General features: G+C 41.5%; 2 protein-coding genes across 4 annotated transcripts in view; both read left to right on the top strand.

Moving 5' to 3' along the window:
* TIMD4 (T cell immunoglobulin and mucin domain containing 4) overlaps positions 1-1,818 on the top strand; it is a 45,889-nt gene extending 44,071 nt beyond the window's left edge. The window contains exon 9 of the mRNA XM_082379140.1: positions 882-1,818. Coding sequence (XP_082235266.1) covers positions 882-954 — 73 coding nt within the window. The 3' untranslated portion in view covers positions 955-1,818. The remainder of the gene's footprint in view (positions 1-881) is intronic.
* Positions 1,819-3,003: 1,185 nt separating this feature from the next.
* LOC309622881 (uncharacterized protein) overlaps positions 3,004-17,769 on the top strand; it is a 266,899-nt gene continuing 252,133 nt past the window's right edge. For all 3 annotated transcript variants that reach the window (XR_014241168.1, XR_014241170.1, XM_082379174.1), the window contains exon 1: positions 3,004-5,478. Coding sequence is in view for 1 of the 3 variants with exons in the window: in XM_082379174.1 (XP_082235300.1) it covers positions 5,417-5,478 (62 nt within the window). In the remaining 2 variants the exon portion in view is untranslated. The remainder of the gene's footprint in view (positions 5,479-17,769) is intronic.

Genomic DNA, 17,769 nt, shown 5'->3' with positions numbered 1-17,769 from the left:
ATGATTAGATACTACTCAGTGGTTAATGACTTGTGTTTATATTCTGATTAAATACACGGTTGGAGAAATGTGGCATTAGAGGTGGAAAAGATGTGGCGATTCAGCTCACGTTAACCTCTGTCTTGGTTAACACTGTGATATTTGTCCAAAATGCAAATACAGTGGCAGGTTGCATTAACAGAAGTATGACATGCAAAAGAAAGAAGGTGATATGTCATTCTACCCAATATTTGTTCCACTCTGGGTGACTCACTTTAAAAGGTCATTGTTAAACTGGAGTTCACTGAGAGGTGAGTTGGCAGTATGGAAAATGAGAAAACATGTATAGTATCATTCCTGGGATTTAATTCCTCTGGCAAATTAGACCATGGGAGCAGTTTTTTGTTTTGTTTTTTAAATAATTTGAAGTCTCTGGAAAGGGATTTTGGATATCTGTCCTGTTATATAGCTTTTTGGTAAAGAAATGAAAAGATTTGGTGTAAACTGTGATGAACACCTTGCTTTCACTTAATAATTGCATCAATACCACAATATCTATATTAACAAGTAAATATTAACAAGTAGGGAAACTGAAGGTTAGCAAGGTAACTTTTCAAAGTCATACTTGGAGATCCTCTTGGTAAATAAATACATTTAGATCATGATTTTATACTTTGCTAATACAGAAACTTTAAATCCCCTTATTATAATAGATTGGCAAAAGCCCTTTATCCCCTGTGGCCTCAGTTTTCCCATCTGTGAAATGTGAGGCTTGGACTGGATGGACCCTGAGCCCTTTTAACTCTAACAGCCCTTGATTAGTTGTTTTATAATCTAGCAGCATCCATTCATTCCTGGTCTTGGTGTTTCTCATCACATCAGCTTCTCTTCTCTCTTTACAGGCTAGACAGTGTTGGAGAAGGTAAAAATGTCCTTGACGGAAGAGAAGATGAAGACGGTCTTTTCACACTCTAAAGTGCCCCTTTCTCTTAGGATTGAGGATGAGGATATGATGTGTGAATTATCAAAATAAGTCTTAGAATGTTTTGTTGTTTGTTTTTTTTTTAAAAAAAACCATCTGTTGCCTTGGTGTCACTGATCCAGTCTTGCCTTAGTTTCACAAGTGAAAGTTACCTTAGAGACCACACCTTCTCATGGTTTAATCTCTGTAGCATTACTGCTAAGTGATCTTCCACAGTATAACTGAACACCTTCAGTGATGGTGAACTCACTATCACACCCAAGGAAGTCCATTCAATCTCAGGGCACTTCTGAGACTTAGAAATATTTAGAACAAAGTCTGTGTCCAGATAGCATCTGCCTGCTGGTCCTAGCTGAACTCCTTGTGCTTACACAGAACAGGTCTAAACTCTCTTCTACCTGGTAGCAGTGCTCCAGATACCGAAAGGAGAGCCTCATGTTTCTCTAAATTGCCTTGTTTCTGGGACATGATTTCTGGTCCCTTCCCTACCGTAGTTGCCTTTGCCTTGCATGCATTTGTATCTCTCCTTTTATGCCCAGCTTTAAGAATTCAGTGCCCCAGGGCTTCCCTGGTGGCGCAGTGGTTGAGAATCCGCCTGCCAATGCAGGGGACACGGGTTCGAGCCCTGGTCTGGGAAGATCCCACATGCCGCGGAGCGGCTGGGCCCGTGAGCCACAATTGCTGAGCCTACGCGTCTGGAGCCTGTGCTCCGCAACAAGAGAGGCCGCGATAGCGAGAGGCCCGCGCACCGCGATGAAGAGTGGCCCCCGCTTGCCACAACTGGAGAAAGCCCTCGCACAGAAACGAAGACCCAACACAGCCATAAATAAAATAAATTAAAAAAAAAAAAAAAAAAAGATGGCTAGCAGGACATCAGAGCCGTTTAAAAAAAAGAATTCAGTGCCCCGCTCTGGGTATGGTATGGGCATCCCTGCGTTATTAATTGTCATCAATAACATATTGATGATATATTATGTATTGATTGTCATCAACAATGCAGGAAACGACATGGAATCACACCATCATTTTGACTCACCTCTAAAACGTCTAGGTTTTCTATTATTTTCTGTTCACACCTGAGTATCTTTAGAGGTGACCATAGTGTCACATCTTAATTCTTGCTTGGGGAATTTAATGTTGGAAACAGCCAAGAGTTCATCAGAGTAAATTGTGGTGAATGACATGGATGTCCAAGCAGGGCTGGCACATGGATGGGACAGTGAGTCGGTCCAGATCAGTTTCTCTAAATAAAGTTCATGGGAATTGGCTCCTCAATAAGAACAGGTTTATTTGAACACTTTGAGAGCTAGTAGCATGAGGAACCACGGGAGAGAGGTTAAAACAAGCAGTTGTTGACTGAATGGAAAGAATGTGCACCTGAGTGAGAGGCCTCTGGTTGGGCAGAAATGTGGAAAGTCAGCCAGAGCTGAAAGAAATTTGTCTGAAATACTTCCTGGTAGTAGGTTTGGGGCAGTAACCGCCTTAATGAAGTAAGTGCACGGTCTTTCCAGGTAACCATACTTTATATTTCGACTCTCTTGACACTACATTTAAGAGAGGGGAAAAAAGCAGTCTTATGACTTGACTGCTACAGCCTCTAGATTCCTGGAACTGTGAGTTCACACGGGTCCAGCAGTTAATAAAAACATCTCCCTCTTACCTGAGCACTTGCAGAACTACCTGCCCAGGGCAGCATGCCTTCTGCCTCACTCTTTTGGTGCCAAGGTGAGTGGCACGTTTGGCCTAAGTGAAGGAAATAATTAGCAGCACACGGGTTGCTTCTTTATTTGGCTTGACTTTCTCCTCTGTGTTAACTGAAAATACTGGAAATGGCTTGACCAGCCTGTTACATTTAAATTTAGAAACTGGGGGTGGGTGGGTGTGGGGCAATAGAGTCAGGTGCAGGGCTTCAGTGTCCCCATCTGGAAAATGGAGTGGGACTAGGTGACCTCGTGCAAACAGGTTTTAACATTTCATGGGTCATTGAGACTCCCCGTCCTAACTTAGCTCATGCTGCCTACCCACCTTCCAAAACGACCACCACCTGGGCCATGACCAACTCGGGTCTGCCTAGAAAAGCCGACAGCAAATCCCATGCCCCCTAAACAGAACATCTCAGCTCAATGAGTATCTTTGTGTTTTGCAAGGGGCCATCTTCAGTCTTTTCCCAACTATATTTCTGCAACTCCTTGGTCAGATTCAGAAACATTTAAATGAGTAGTTGTAGTATTTTACAACTGGTAATGGCCTCCAGGACCCTCTAGCCTAGTAGCTCTCAACCTTAGCTGAACGCTGCAATTATCTGGGGAATTTTTTTAAATGTCAATTCCTGAGTCCTACCCTTTAGGAGATTCTTTTGTAATTGGTCTGGGGTGTGGCCTGGACATCTGATTTTTTTTTTTTTTTTTTTCCTAATGCTCCAAGTGGTTCTAATGTGCAGCCAGGGTTGAGAACCGCTGCTGTTGCTGCAAACAGCAACGGGGCACTTCAGACCAGCAGCCTGAGCATCACCTGGACCTTGTTAGTCGTACACATTCTCATCCCCACACCACACCTACTGACTCAGAAACTCCCCAGTGGAGCCCCGTGATCTGTAGTTGAACAAGTCTTCCAGGTGATTATGATGCACCTTAGAGTTTGAGAACTATGGAAGCATAATAATCCCTAAGAGGAGGATGGAGATTTTAAGAAAATACTCTCCTGTGACCAGGGCTCTGTGGTGGTGGGTGTGGCCATGCAGGGGTTGGGGTGGGGTAGAGTGGTGGAGGGAGGAGTGGGAGTTTCCAGCAGCCAGTGCCCAAGGTCTGGGTGGACTCCTTGTCAGCCCTCTGTTAAGCTAGCATTACTTTCTGCCTGGACTCTTAGGGTAGCTTCTAACCATCCTCACCAACTTCACTCCTTTCCGTCTCCAATTTGTTCTCCATGCTGTGACAGAGGAATCTTCCCAATGCAGATGTGAGATTCCTAGCTCCTGATTTCCGCCCAAGGGGGCATAGAATAAGCACCCTTAGGCTCTGCCCAAGGCTGGGGTGGCGAACTCAGAGGACGGGCAGCTGATGCGGAGGAGTGAGGCAGGGGGAAGTGACGTGGCCTCTACTGAAATGGAAGCTTGTGTGTCCACTTACAGGCACTACTAACACTCACACGTAGTATTAAAATAATGTCCTAGGCAAGCAGAACATGGCCAGGAACTAGAACAAGGCAGCTAGTTTGAGACTCACAGGTTTAGGGGGTGGGGAGTGGAAGTCACAGAATGATGAATTAATAAATATATAATTCTTATACTGAGACTCCTTGATCCGAGCAGTTTGCTGGGGCACTTGTTCCTCTTTCCCTCTCCGTGCAATCAGGATGAATTGGTAGCTGTCTACAAACAACTCCCTAGTATCTATTGCGTTGGGGGCCCAGAAGAGAGAATCACTTCCCTTTAAGGAGCCTAAAAATCTAAATGAGACAAAACCCACCAGGGAAATGCAGTAGAAGGGAATCAGAGTCGTGTTTTTTATTTCCACAAGGAAGGACTTTGATGGAGACAGGGCTCTTACAGGTGATGTTTACATGGAGGGACCACAGTCAAACCTTGAGGCTTTAAAGCAACCTAATTCTGCAACCTCGACCTTGGCCTTTCTAGACTAAAAGAAATGGATAACATCCCATCCTTAAGGAGCGTTTGCTACGTTCTGGGTGCTCCTCTACCAAGTGCGTCAAGGCAGTTTCTCACTGAGTCCTCACAGCTGCCCCATGAAACAGTATATTACTCCCGAGAAAACAGAAGCAGAGAGAGGTGAAGAAATTTGCTCAAGGTCACATAGTCCTACCCTCTGTGACAGAGCCGTGTCTGGAAACCAGGCCTGAAGGACTCCACACTCTTCACCACTACCCCATACTTCACAGGGATGGGCCTCGTTTAACACTTCAGGCATCTGAAACTGAGACGCTGACCCGTGTTGGTCCGAAATGGGTTTTAGTTTACTCAGATCCACGGCAACCTGAGTGTTAGGATGGTTCTCCAATGCCAACCCCTTTATAGCTCAATCTTCCCTTGCCCCCCGTATTAGTTACGCAGGATCTTATTTGCATTTGCGGAGGAAGCTGCTAGTAGAGAAGCTGGCAGGAACTTTAATGAAGCCAGGTGGACCCACTGAAGTGGGAATGTGTTGAACTAAGTCATGAAGAGCTGAAGTCAGCTGTCAGCGCTTAATGAAAGGTTAACAGGAATCCGGCAGTGGGTGGCTGGCGAGGCTCTTTGTCTCTAAAGAAAAACGAAAAGTTAAGTGGTCTCCCTGCTTGGAGGGAGGAAACCACTTGTAACCAAAAGACTGGATCTGAAATAGAGTTTCATTTAGATTTGTCAACATGTTGCAGTCTTAAGAAAAAAAAAAAAAAAAGCACCGTGAGTTCTGGGCTCTCTGAGCACTAAAGGACAGCAAAGGGAAGTGTTCCCGAATATGATGAATGCTCACGCTGCTGTGGAGGAGCCGGGGGAGACCTGGAGATGGCTGCTCGCGAAACAGAAGGTGGGTTCACTTTCTAATTGCGCTGAAAAGGTGTACTTCTGCAGTTGTAGCTTTATGTGTGTTGCATAAGCAGTCGGGGGATGGGGGAGCAGGAAAGACCCTACACACCCTTGGATTCAACTCTCATCTCTTAGCTGATGAAACTGAGGCCCAGAGAGGGGGAATGAGTTACCACCAGGCTACACAGGAAACCAGTGCTAGAGCAGAGACCTAAACCATGTAACCCTAGATTTACCTCTACGGCCCTGTTATAACCTTGTTCTTGGAATTTTCTAGCTTCACCTGCCTGATTAGTTACCCTTTGAAGTCACATTCTTTAAGTTCTTGCTGGGCATGCAACTCCGCATTTCTTTTCCGTAAGCTATCTTTCCCAGCACACACTTGACCCTGAAGCGGACTCCTGATCTCAGAGGAATCGGAGCGCTGAAGTGCAAAGCTTAGCTGTTGCTCTCTTAGGGACGCCGCCGTTAACTAGGGTGACCAACTTGTCCCAGTTTTAACACTCAAAATCCTTGCATGCAAGAACCTCCCTCGGTCCCCGACAAACTGGGATGGTTTGTCAACCCAAGTCCATAACTAAATTAGAGATCAAAAACAACAACCCTCTGAGTTCTTTCATTCACTGCCCCTACTGTTGACTTTATTGCAGGGATTATTTTTTTTTCTGTGACTTTGCAATTGGACCCAAGGGGAATTTAATTTCAGATCCAGCATTAGAATAGACTGCAAAATCTAGATTCTAGACTCTTGCTATGCAAACTGTGGGCCTCAGACAAATATTGTCATCACCTGGGAGCTAGTTAGTAATGCAGAATATCAGTCCCACCCCAGACCCTTGGAATCTGCATTTAAATAAGGCCTCTGTGTGATTCACATGCACATTAAAGATTGGGAAGTACTTGTCTAAACCACTGATTTTCAAACTTGGCTGTATGCTGGAATCTTGTGGGGAGCTTAAAAAAGTCCTGAAGCTGGACTTCCCTCTGCACTCTTGGTTTAATTGGCATGGGGGAGACCTGGGCTTCAGGAGATTTTAAAGCACCTCAGGTACTTCTAATATACGGCCATGTTTGCAAACCACTATTTTAAAGGGAGGACAGCTTTGCACCAGAAAGTAATGTTGCTAATTAATCAGGTTAACTCTTGGCCTAAGTTATAGGTTTATGTGAGTCTAGTCCAAGAAATGATCAATAAAACTGCTCAAGAAGATCTGAGGAGACAAGATAATGACCTCAATGTCCCAATTACTGTGGACATGAGGCCCATTAAAGTAATTAAAAACCAAGATATAATATTTGGTTTGTGGAAAGTGATAATGAGAAAACAGAAAAGATAAACAGAGAAGGAATGTCTGGGTGAGGGACAGGGTAGTACTATTAATCTCTTCAGAGGTATCAGAGGCATAATGAGGAGATGGCACCAAGGTGATAAGAGACACATGGAGGATGGGTTAAGTGGAAACCTTTGTTGCAGAACAAGGAACTTGGTCAAAAGGCAACTCTCTGCCCTCCGGTACCTAAATATAATGGGAGACGCTGTATATATGTGAATTTGGTGAAGGGACTATGTTCAACCACGGGAGTACATTCACATCTCTGTAGAAGGTTGCTGCTAGTCACAAGGAACAGATAGTTAATGGTTTCAGTGCTTTTCTAAGTATGTGAAGATGCAAGAATCCAGGTTCATAAAAGTTTTCTTCTGAAAATATCGAACTATCTGAAGGCCTGTTCTGCCTTTTTCCCCAGAGTACAGAGTTCCTCATTCCTGATCTCCACCCTGAACTTCTTTCAGGGTGTGTTGAAGGTCGGCAGCCAGGGTGGCTCATCACTCAATCCTTGTAGAGCCAGGTGGTTAGTGACATTCTTTAGGTGGCAGTGAGATATTAGTGACTTTCCTTGACTCTTCCTTCATGGTTGCAGATGGTTGCCGCAGCTCTACTTTGCCCTCACACAAACGCATCCCAAGCAGGAAGGAAGAGGTAGTTGGGAAATGGGACTTTTTCCCTAATATGACACTTATCTTTTGTCAAAAGGGGAAATGTTTCATAGAGTTTACCAGAAGACCTCCACATATATTTCACTGGGTCACAGGCCCACCCTTAGGCAAGAGGAACTGAGGCTGTGCACATTGCCATTCAGCTGAAACTTAGGATCAGTCAGCATGGAAGAAACTAAGAATGGCTGTTGGGCAAACAGTCTTGATTTCTACCACATTCACTCATCTAACAAAAGCGTATTGGGTGTCTCCTATGTGCTAAAGGGCCGTGTTGGGTGCTGGGGTATAACGATGAACTAGACAGACCTGCCTGTTGCCTGTTCCCAGACAGCTTACAGTCTACAAAGCCATTTCCGTCTTTATTATGCTAAATGCATAGTACAGAAATTTGAATCATTTCTAATGTACCTGAGAGGCAAAAAGAATGAAGAGAGAAAAAAGAATGAAAGTTTGGAATTCTGCATGCACACTTCCTGGAAGCTGTGGAACTGTGCCTTTGATGCAAGTGTCTGGCGTCAATGCAGGATGGGGGTGGAAACATTCTGCCCTAGGAGGTGATGGCCAATTACAGCGCAAATTCTTAGCTACCGTGAAACTTTGTAAGCTCAGTAGAGAGTGGTCAACTTGGTAAAAGTGCAGTGTTAGAGTAATGGAAATGACCACTTCTGTATTTCTATGCTGTTTCATACTTTTCTAAGCATTTTCAAACACATAGCAGTCTGTGTCAGAGGAAGGGTACATCTCCATTTTATAAAGGAGAAAAAGGGAAGCACAGAGAGGTCCAGTGACATTCCAGGTTCCCTCTATAGTGAATGAGAACTAGAATCAAGCGTCCTCAATCCAGGGGTCAATATCATCTTCATGGGGTGCCTGCCATGTGCACCTAGCCTTGTACTTGGACCTACTCACAGGGCCAGCAGTCAACACTAACATGATTCCAGCACTTCTGTGTGCCAGGAACTACCCTAAGCACTTTAAATGCGCTATTTTATTTAATCATAGCAACGTCTCTATGAGGGAGTTGCCAGTTTTATCCCTGTTTGATAGATGAGGAAATGGAAGCTCAGATACAAAAAGTAGCTTGTCTGCAGTCGAGCTGGATTCAAACTCTGGAGCAGCTCCAAAGCCCAGGGCCTTAGCCCCTGTGCCCTGGCCCCTCCAGACACATAAAGTATCGTGGTGATCTCTCAATGATTATACTAGTGTGTGAGGTGGAAAGGACTATTCAGCAGGAAGTTGTAGGTTTTCCCCTAATAACCTCAGTAAAATCAGGTGTTCTCCCTGCCTACGTCTGTCCGAATACAACAGACCTGGAAATGGGAGTTGGGGAAGTGTAAAGGACATGAAGCCAGAGGGTCTTTGGGCCTGGGCCTCACATTCTTGGAGAGACTAGAGTTTAGATTTACCACCAAATGAGGCTATGTTTTCAGGCATAGAGATTGAATGATCAGGATTGAACATTTAACATATGCTCCACAATGGCCCCCTCCCTCCCTTTTAAGATGTAACCTGAGAGACAGAAACAAAACAGAAAGAGAAAGGAAGTAGCCTGGAGAGTCTGCCGTCCTCCTCCCTGGCCTTGCCTTTAGGCTGCCTTTTATCTCTCTTCTCCACCTGGTTATCTCTCTCCCCTGGGCTCTGCTCTCTTTCCTTCCCCCTGCTCTTCCCTCTGAGATGCCTTTAGCATCTTATCTTCCTTCAGCAGCTCCATCAACAAAGTCCTATCATTTGTCTTCTCCTGATTCAGGATGCCTCTGCATCATTTTATTCTGTTCCTCTGAGCTTTGGTTTTCAATCTCTTCCCAAACTTAATCTCAGATCCTTCTTCACTGAGATGAAAAAAAAAAAAAAAAAAAAAAAAACAGACCGAAAGAGATTACACACAACTTGACAATACCTTCTCACTGGGGGATTAAGATAATTAGAAAAGACAGCAGAGTCTTGCTTCCCCATAATGCCCTGGACATGCCATGGTGAAATAAGTTATTAATTAACCAAAGACTCACCATCAACTAATGCTACAATCTCCTCTTCATCCACCACCTCTTTAAAACAATGGTTGAAAAATTCTGTAACACGTTGGTATATGGAAAGAGCACAGGTCTTGGAGTCAAACTGGCCCAGAACCTGAAGCTGCTGTTGCCTGGCTGGGTGGCCCAGGACAAGTCGTTTGGTTTTGCTTAGTCTAAGTTTCCTCACCTGTAAATTGGGAATAATAATGGGACCCTCCTCCTAAGTAAGCATTCAGTGTAGCAATGCCAGGAAAGCACTGGCACAGGGTGGGTGCTCCATAAATAGTTGGCGCTGTTGTCATAGTTCCCTCTCCAGCCCCAGCAAGTTCAGAGTCTATGTTTACTGAAACTTGCTGGCAGGACCTGCATAGCCCCCAGTGAGGATAGATCCTGGGCATCATGTTGAACCTGGGGGCTTCCAATCTATCTCAGAAGCTGTGTGAATGATTTGTGGTTCTCATACTTTAAAGAGCCTAAGAATCATCTGGGAACATGTTAAAATGCATATACCTGGGTCCAACCCCCAGGAGATGCTGATTCAGTGAGTCTGGAATTGGGTCCTACTACTTGGGTTTTTTATAACCTCACTTGGTGGAGTTCTGAAGCAGGGGGCACTGATGCTTTGAGGGTGGCTCAGAAGCTCACGATCAAACAGTGCTCCTATTAGACATCCCGATTCCTGACCCCTCTGCCTTGCCATCCTTTTCTGAACTCTGACCCTGCTTTATCTTTGTCTCTGGGCCCTGTGCTCAGCTCTGATTTTGCTCTTTTGTGGTCAACTGTGCTTGACCCCAGGGCATTGCCCACTTCATCTGTGGTTCTTACTCTCAGCTATTGCTCCTGGTTCACAGCTAATTTTCATGAACACCTCTAAGTTTTGGTTTTTGGCTTAATCCTGTTTTCCATCCTAAATTCCTCTAAGGTGATGCTGGCACTCTTGTGGCTTCTGCACATCTGTTGACAGTTGTCATTTGCTGTCCTCTCCTGCCTCTCATTTGTGTCTTTGGTACCAGCCACCCCTTTGGATTTCCAGTATGATGGAGAATCTTGGACCATGGCAAGGGCATCATTTTGAACTTGAATCATGATTTAAAAACACCAGGAATGTGGAATGTAGACAATGCATTGAATGTTTATGTTAAAGTATACTGGGTAATTTTCTGTTTGAATTTTAAAGCCATCTTATCTATCTTGGTTCATTGTGGGGCTTTTCTACCCCCACCAAATGATGAAGACTGTAAGAAAATGTTCTGGTTTCTGACTGGATTCTTACTTTTTAAAAAAAAAATTGTGATAATACATATATAACATAAAATTTGCCATTTTATCCATTTTTAATGTACAATTCAGTGGTATTAATTACATTCACAATGTTGTACAAAATTATGTACGTTATCTATTTTCAAAACTTCTTCATCATCCCAAACAGAAAGTCAGTAACAGTTAAGCAATAACTCCCCATTCCCCCTTCCCTCAGCCCCTGGCAACCACCATTCTACTTTCTGTCTGAATTTGCCTATTCTAGATATTTCATGTAAGTGGAATAGTATTTGTCCTTCTTTGTATGGCTTTTTCATATAGTGTAATGTTTTTAAGTTTCATCCATGTTGTAGCATGTATCAGAACTTCATTCCTTTTTATGGATGAATAACATTCCATTGTATGTATACACCACGTTTTGTTTATCCGTTCATCTGCTGATAGACACTTGGGGTGTTTCCGCTGTTTGGCTATAATAGTGCAGTGATCATTGGTGTACAAGTACCTGTTAAAGTCTCTGCGTAAGATTTTTGGGGTATATACCTAAGATGAAATTGCCGGGTCATATGGTAATTCTGTGTTTAGCTTTTGGAGGAACTACCATGCCGTTTGGCTCAGTGGGTGCACCATTTTATATTCCCACCCCCAGTGTACAAGCGTTCCAATTGTTCTACATCCTCACCAACACTTTTTAATTTCCTTAAAAATGAAGAAAAAGAAACCAAAAAAAAAAAAACTGAGCCACTCTAGTAGGTGTGAGGTGGTATCTGCTGGTTTTGATTTGTATTTCACCAATGGCTAATGATGTTGAACCTATTTTCATATGCTTGCTGGTCATTTGTGTATCTTCTTTGGAGAAATATCTATTTATGTCCTTTTCCTATTTTAAAATTGGGTTTGTCTTTTTGTTGTTGAGTTGTAGGAGTTCTTTATATTCAATATATTCTGGATATTCATTTCTTATCAGATACATGATTTGAAAATATTATCTCCCATTCTGTAGGTTGTCTTTTCACTTCCTTGACAATGTCCTTTGCACAGAAGTTTTTAATTTTGATAAAGTTCATTTTGTCAATTTTTTCTTCTGTTGCTTGTTTTCTTAGTGTCATATTTAAGAATCCATTTCCAAATCCAAGGTAATGAAAATATACCCCAATGTTTTCTTTTAAGAGTGTTTTGGCTTAGTCTTTTGTTGTTGTTGTTGAAGTAGAGTTGATTTACAACGTTTTGTCAGTTTCAGGTGTACAGCAAAGTGATTTAGTTACATATATATATTCCACTACTTGAGGTCTTTTCAGCTTTGTTTCTGTTGTCCTTTGTCTCTGTAGGTTCTTACTCATGTTGTCTTAATTTCTTGTATGCCTGGCTATCTTGATTGTATGGAGATTATTGCATTTGGAAATTATTGGTATAAATAATTTGAGTCCCAGTATAGTGTGATCTTCTCCAGAAAGAACCTTTTGAATTTGCTTCTGCCAGGCATTTTGTGTGTCACTAGTCTAGGACTACCATAATTCAAGTTCAATGCTTGAAGGTTTATGGATTACTTAGATCACTTTGTGCGAGGTTGCAAGCCCATATGACAACAGGTCCATCCTTATCCTGAGGGTATAGCCCTTTTTGTCCTAGCTTATACTGGATAGTGGTTTATTGAAGTCCCTAACTTTGGTGAATTCTAGACCTTGACGCTTTTCCTCTAGCTTCATCAGGAAGCCCAAACCACAGTTTTGCAGATATCCCTTCCAGATTGGAAAATGCTTCTATGGCAAAAGAAACTTTGAGTTCTAGACTTACTTCTCTGGTTTAGCATATTCTTTACTTTTAGGCCTAGTGAATTTTCATTGCTTTGTTAGCCCTTTGGTAGTTGAAAGAATATTTTAAAATATTTTGTTCAGGTTTTTTGTGTCTTCAGTTGGATGGTTGGCCTAAATTATCTAATCAGTATTACCTAATCAACTGATTGTCCTTGAAAATGTTTATTTCACCAATAGCCTTGCCAGTGCCAATCATTGTCAAATTTGTCATTTTCTTTGAAACAAAGATAAACAGAACAAAAAGTTATATTTAGTTCCACAATAAGATTCTAGTGTCTACTTAATAGCCTGCCTTGATCTATTTTCAATCCAAAAAGTCTATTTCCTGGTATGTTGATATATTTAACCTGGAGGAGACTAGACCAAAGGGGATCTGATGTCTGTATACAAACAGTTGAAGGACTGCCATTGGGAAGAGGAAGTAGTCTTGTTCTATGTGATTCTGGAATGCAAACTTAGGACTGGGAATGGAAATTCCAAAAATCAGTTTATATCTAATGAAAGGAATGCTTTACTAGAACAACTTAGAATAATGATCAGTGGTGAATATTGTGGAAAGTAGGATTTTGGTCACCAAACATTCATTTGTTCTGCTTTTCCATTTGGACTGATTCCTTTGATATCTCTCTTCTTCCCTTTCATTATAGTTCCACTGCAGCTGACTCATCCCCCCACAGCCATGGCATGTAAACCGAGCCTGGGGTATCAGAGCACTGCGTAGACTTACCCCACCCCTCTCAATCCACTGAGCAAGGATGGGCACAAGCCCCAAGTTAGGCCAATTAGAGCCAAAAAGAAACAATTCTGAGTTTCCTTTGAGTTATCCAGGGTGATGATCTTTACCTGCTGGCCCTGAAGGAGGGAATAGAAGACTGCAGCTGCCGTTGTGCCACCACAAGGAGAGTCTACTTGAGAGAAAGAGGAGCTAAGAATAAATATGGGAAAAATGAACAAACCCTGGTGACATTGGTTAAGTCTTGATTATGCCAAGACTGAAAGTATGGACTTAGACTACTCATGCTCCGAGATATGTAGCAATAAATTCCCATTTTGCTTAAGCTAGTTTGAATTGGGTTTTCTGCCATTTGAAATGGAAAGATTTTTAACTAAAATGGGTAGTAAACCCCCCATTCACAGTAGTGTTTACACAGAAGAGGATGACCAGCCTTCAGAGTAGTGATGGAGGGGATACCCAGATTATGTGAAAGGTTGGCTTTGAGGACTTCCGGTTCTCAATTCTTGGCTTCTCCAAAACTCTCCTTTATTTGCTTTTGTTCTGCCCAGTGGGCTGGTAGTTTCAAAGAAACTCCAAGAAGACTGTGTTGGCTATCCCTCAGGACCGAGCAATATAGAAATAAATACATGTCCAGGCCTGGGATGCACATTTAATGGAGAAATACATAATGTTTAATCCTGAAATGAATGATTTATAGAAAGTTGGATTATTCACTTTGCACTTAATTTAGTTGTTTTGTTTAGCCAAAGCAAGGCTTCCTGACAGGATTTTCATCATAGTCTTGGCTGAGTAATGAGTTTCTTTGCCAAGATGAATTATTGATTAGACCTTTGTATCAGATGCCTGGCAAATTAATGAAAACTGTTTCATTTTAAAGATGTGCATATTCAGACATACGTGCACAAAAGAAGTTTTGAGTACTGTACTTTAACTCTGCATCGGTTAATCATCCCATGAGTATTTATGGATCTGAGTTATATCATGGTGTTGGGTTATTTTTAGACCCAAATAAGTAATAGTTCCCATCTGTGGATATAAATATTCTCTCCTTTTGTTGTTATAATTATATATATTTTAGGTCCAGATGTTTAATTTCTTTTAAAAAAATGGGAAAATTTCTTTTCAAATAAACTGAAATACCAAGTACTTAATGATGACTTAACATTTATATGATGTGTTTAATTTTGTAAAATGTTTTATCTCAACTTCCCCAATGTATAATGGTTAATTAACACTTAGAATGTACCAAGCACTTTGCTAGGAACATTACATGGGTTATATTATTTAATTCTCACACCACCCTACAAACTAGCTACTATTATTATTCCCGTCTTATAGTTGAAGAAGTTAAAGTCTTGGGAGGGTAATTAGCTTACCCAGAACTACAAAGACTCACATAGGCATAAACCAGGGCATAAACCCAGATGTTCTGACCCTGGAACCCAAGCTTTTAACCCATATCCTAAATAAATGCTACAAATCCCATGGGTATTACAAATTTAATATTGCCATCTGCATGGGAATCTCACATTCTATCAGTAATCTTTGTGAAGTTATGTCATTATTATCCCTATTTATCAGGGGAGGAAATTAAGACACAGAGAGATAAAATGACAAGGCAAGTAGTCACATTGCTTTCTATTTGGCTATAATACCTTTCATCATCAAGAGAAATCAAAGTATTATCTCTAGATTAGATAGGACTTTCACTGAGGCAAGAAATCATTCTTTTGAGTCCCTTCACAATACTTCATACAGTTATAATGGAAATAAAATTTAAACAATAAGTGCAGATGTAAAAAAAATTAAAGTATTTCATTTTCTCTAAATCAGACTGTAAACCTATAATCTGGGAGGCTGTAGGGAAAGTAAATTTCAGTCATTTTTGGAGGCTCCCCTACCTTTCCCAGGGGTCACATCCAAGTTTTGGAGACATGAGTTGTTGCCAGAAAGTGGGGGGAAATATTCCTTTATTTTTAATCCATCACAGCCTCCACTGAAATCTCCATTACCAAACCTGAGTGGGGAGAGTGGGGTCTCTTGAATACAAATGTCTCAGTTGCTTTTGTGCCAAGCTTGTTCTGAGAATATTTCTTTACCCAGGTGGGATCTCCAACTCATCTGATCCCCCCAGGCAGGCGTTCCCCTCTCCAAGAACAGACCACGTCTCTTAAACCCCACAGGGCAAAGGTCTCCACAATTTTGTAGATTATCTCCATCTCCTTGCCCATACTTGGGGCATCTCATCTTTTTTTTCCTCTTGCTTTAACCTTTCTGTTGCATTGACACTGCCCTCTCTGCCCTTATTGCCACCCTCCAAATTTGAAAACAAGTACAAGATCCTGGAAAAGAGAAGTTAAGAATGTTCTGAGGACAACTTCTTCTCTTAACCTTGCAACACAAACTTCCCCAGAAGCATGGGAGCACAGAAGTCCCACTACCTGGTCTGGGTGCCATGCCATGATAAGACAAACAGAAAGAAGAAAACATGAACTATATCTCAATAAACATTCTGCCATGTGATGCGATCCTTTCACTTCCTTCTCAAAGAAGAGAACCAGCAAAACAGCCATGATTGAGTCCTGCCCTCTTCCACATCCAGAATACTGATTTCAAGTCCATGTGCTGCTCTTTATTTTATTTTATTTTTTTACAAATTGATTATTATTTATTTTTTTAACATCTTTATTGGAGTGTAATTGCTTTACATTGTTGTGTTAGTTTCTGCTGTATAACAAAGTAAATCAGCTATATGTATACATATATCCCCATATCCCCTTCCTCTTGCATCTCCCTCCCACCCTCCCTATCCCATCCCTCTAGGTGGTCACAAAGCACCGAGCTGATCTACCCCTGTGATGCAGCTGCTTATCACTGGCTATCTATTTTACATTTGGTAGTGTATATATGTCAGTGCTACTCTCTCACTTCATCCCAGCTTACCCTTCCCCCTCCCCATGTCCTCAAGTCCATTCTCTACGTCTGTGTCTTTATTCCTGTCCTGCCCCTAGGTTCATCAGAACCTTTTTTTTTTTTAGATTCAATATATATGTGTTAGCATACTGTATTTGTTTTTCTCTTTCTGACTTACTTCACTCTGTATGACAGACTCTAGGTCCATCCACCTCACTACAAATAGCTCAATTTCATTTCTTTTTATGGCTGAGTAATATGACATTGTATGTATGTGTCACATCTTCTTTATCCATTCATCTGTCGATGGACACTTAGGTTGCTTCCGTGTCCTGGGTATTGTAAATAGTGCTGCAATGAACATTGTGGTACATGACTCTTTTTGAATTATGGTTTTCTCAGGGTATATGCCCAGTAGTGGGATTGCTGGGTCATATGGTAGTTCTATTTTTAGTTTTTTAAGGAACTTCCATAGTGTTCTCCATAGTGGTTGTATCAATTTACATTCCCACCAACAGTGCAGGAGGGTTCCCTTTTCACCACACCCTTTCCAGCATTTATTGGCTCTAGATTTTTTAATAATGGCCATTCTGACCTGTGTGAGGTGATACCTCATTGTAGTTTTGATTTGCATTTCTCTAATGATTAGTGATGTTGAGCATCCTTTCATGTATTTGTTGGCGATTTGTATATCTTCTTTGGAGAAATGTCTGTTTAGATCTTCTGCCCATTTTTGGATTGGGTTTTTTGTTTTTTTGATATTGAGCTGCATGAGCTACTTGTATATTTTGGAGATTAATCCTTTGTCAGTTACTTCATTTGCAGATATTTTCTCCCATTCTGAGGGTTGTCTTTTCGTCTTGTTTATGGTTTCCTTTGCTGTGCAAAAGCTTTTAAGTTTCATTAGGTCCCATTTGTTTATTTTTGTTTTTATTTTCATTTCTCTAGGAGATGGGTCAAAAAGGATCTTGCTGTGATTTATGTCAAAGAGTGTTCTTCCTATGTTTTCCTCTAAGAATTTTATAGTGTCTGGCCTTACATTTAGGTCTTTAATCCATTTTGAGTTTATTTTTGTGTATGGTGTTAGGAAGTGTTCTAATTTCATCTTTTACATGTAGCTGTCTGGTTTTCCCAGCACCACTTATTGAAGAGGTGTCTTTCTCCATTATATATTCTTGCCTCCTTTATCAAAGATAAGGTGACCATATGTGTGTGGGTTTATCTCTGGGCTTTATATCCTGTTCCATTGATCTATATTTCTGTTTTTGTGCCTGTACCATACTGTCTTGATTACCGTAGCTTTGTAGTGTAGTCTGAAGTCAGGAGGCCTGACTCCTCCAGTTCCGTTTTTCTTTCTCAAAATTGCTTTGGCTAGTCAGGGTCTTTTGTGTTTCCATACAAATTGTGAGATTTTTTTGTTCTAGTTCTGTGAAAAATGTCATTGGTAGTTTGATAGGGATTGCATGGAATCTGCAGATTGCTTTGGGTAGTATAGTCATTTTCACAATATTGATTCTTCCAATCCAAGAACATGGTATATCTCTCCATCTGTTTGTATCGT

Source organism: Balaenoptera borealis (assembly GCF_965194805.1).
Source record: "Balaenoptera borealis genome assembly, chromosome: 2".
NCBI lineage: Eukaryota > Metazoa > Chordata > Mammalia > Artiodactyla > Balaenopteridae > Balaenoptera > Balaenoptera borealis.
The sequence above is the reverse complement of the archived record's forward strand: the minus strand, read 5'-3'. Positions and strand labels throughout refer to the sequence as shown.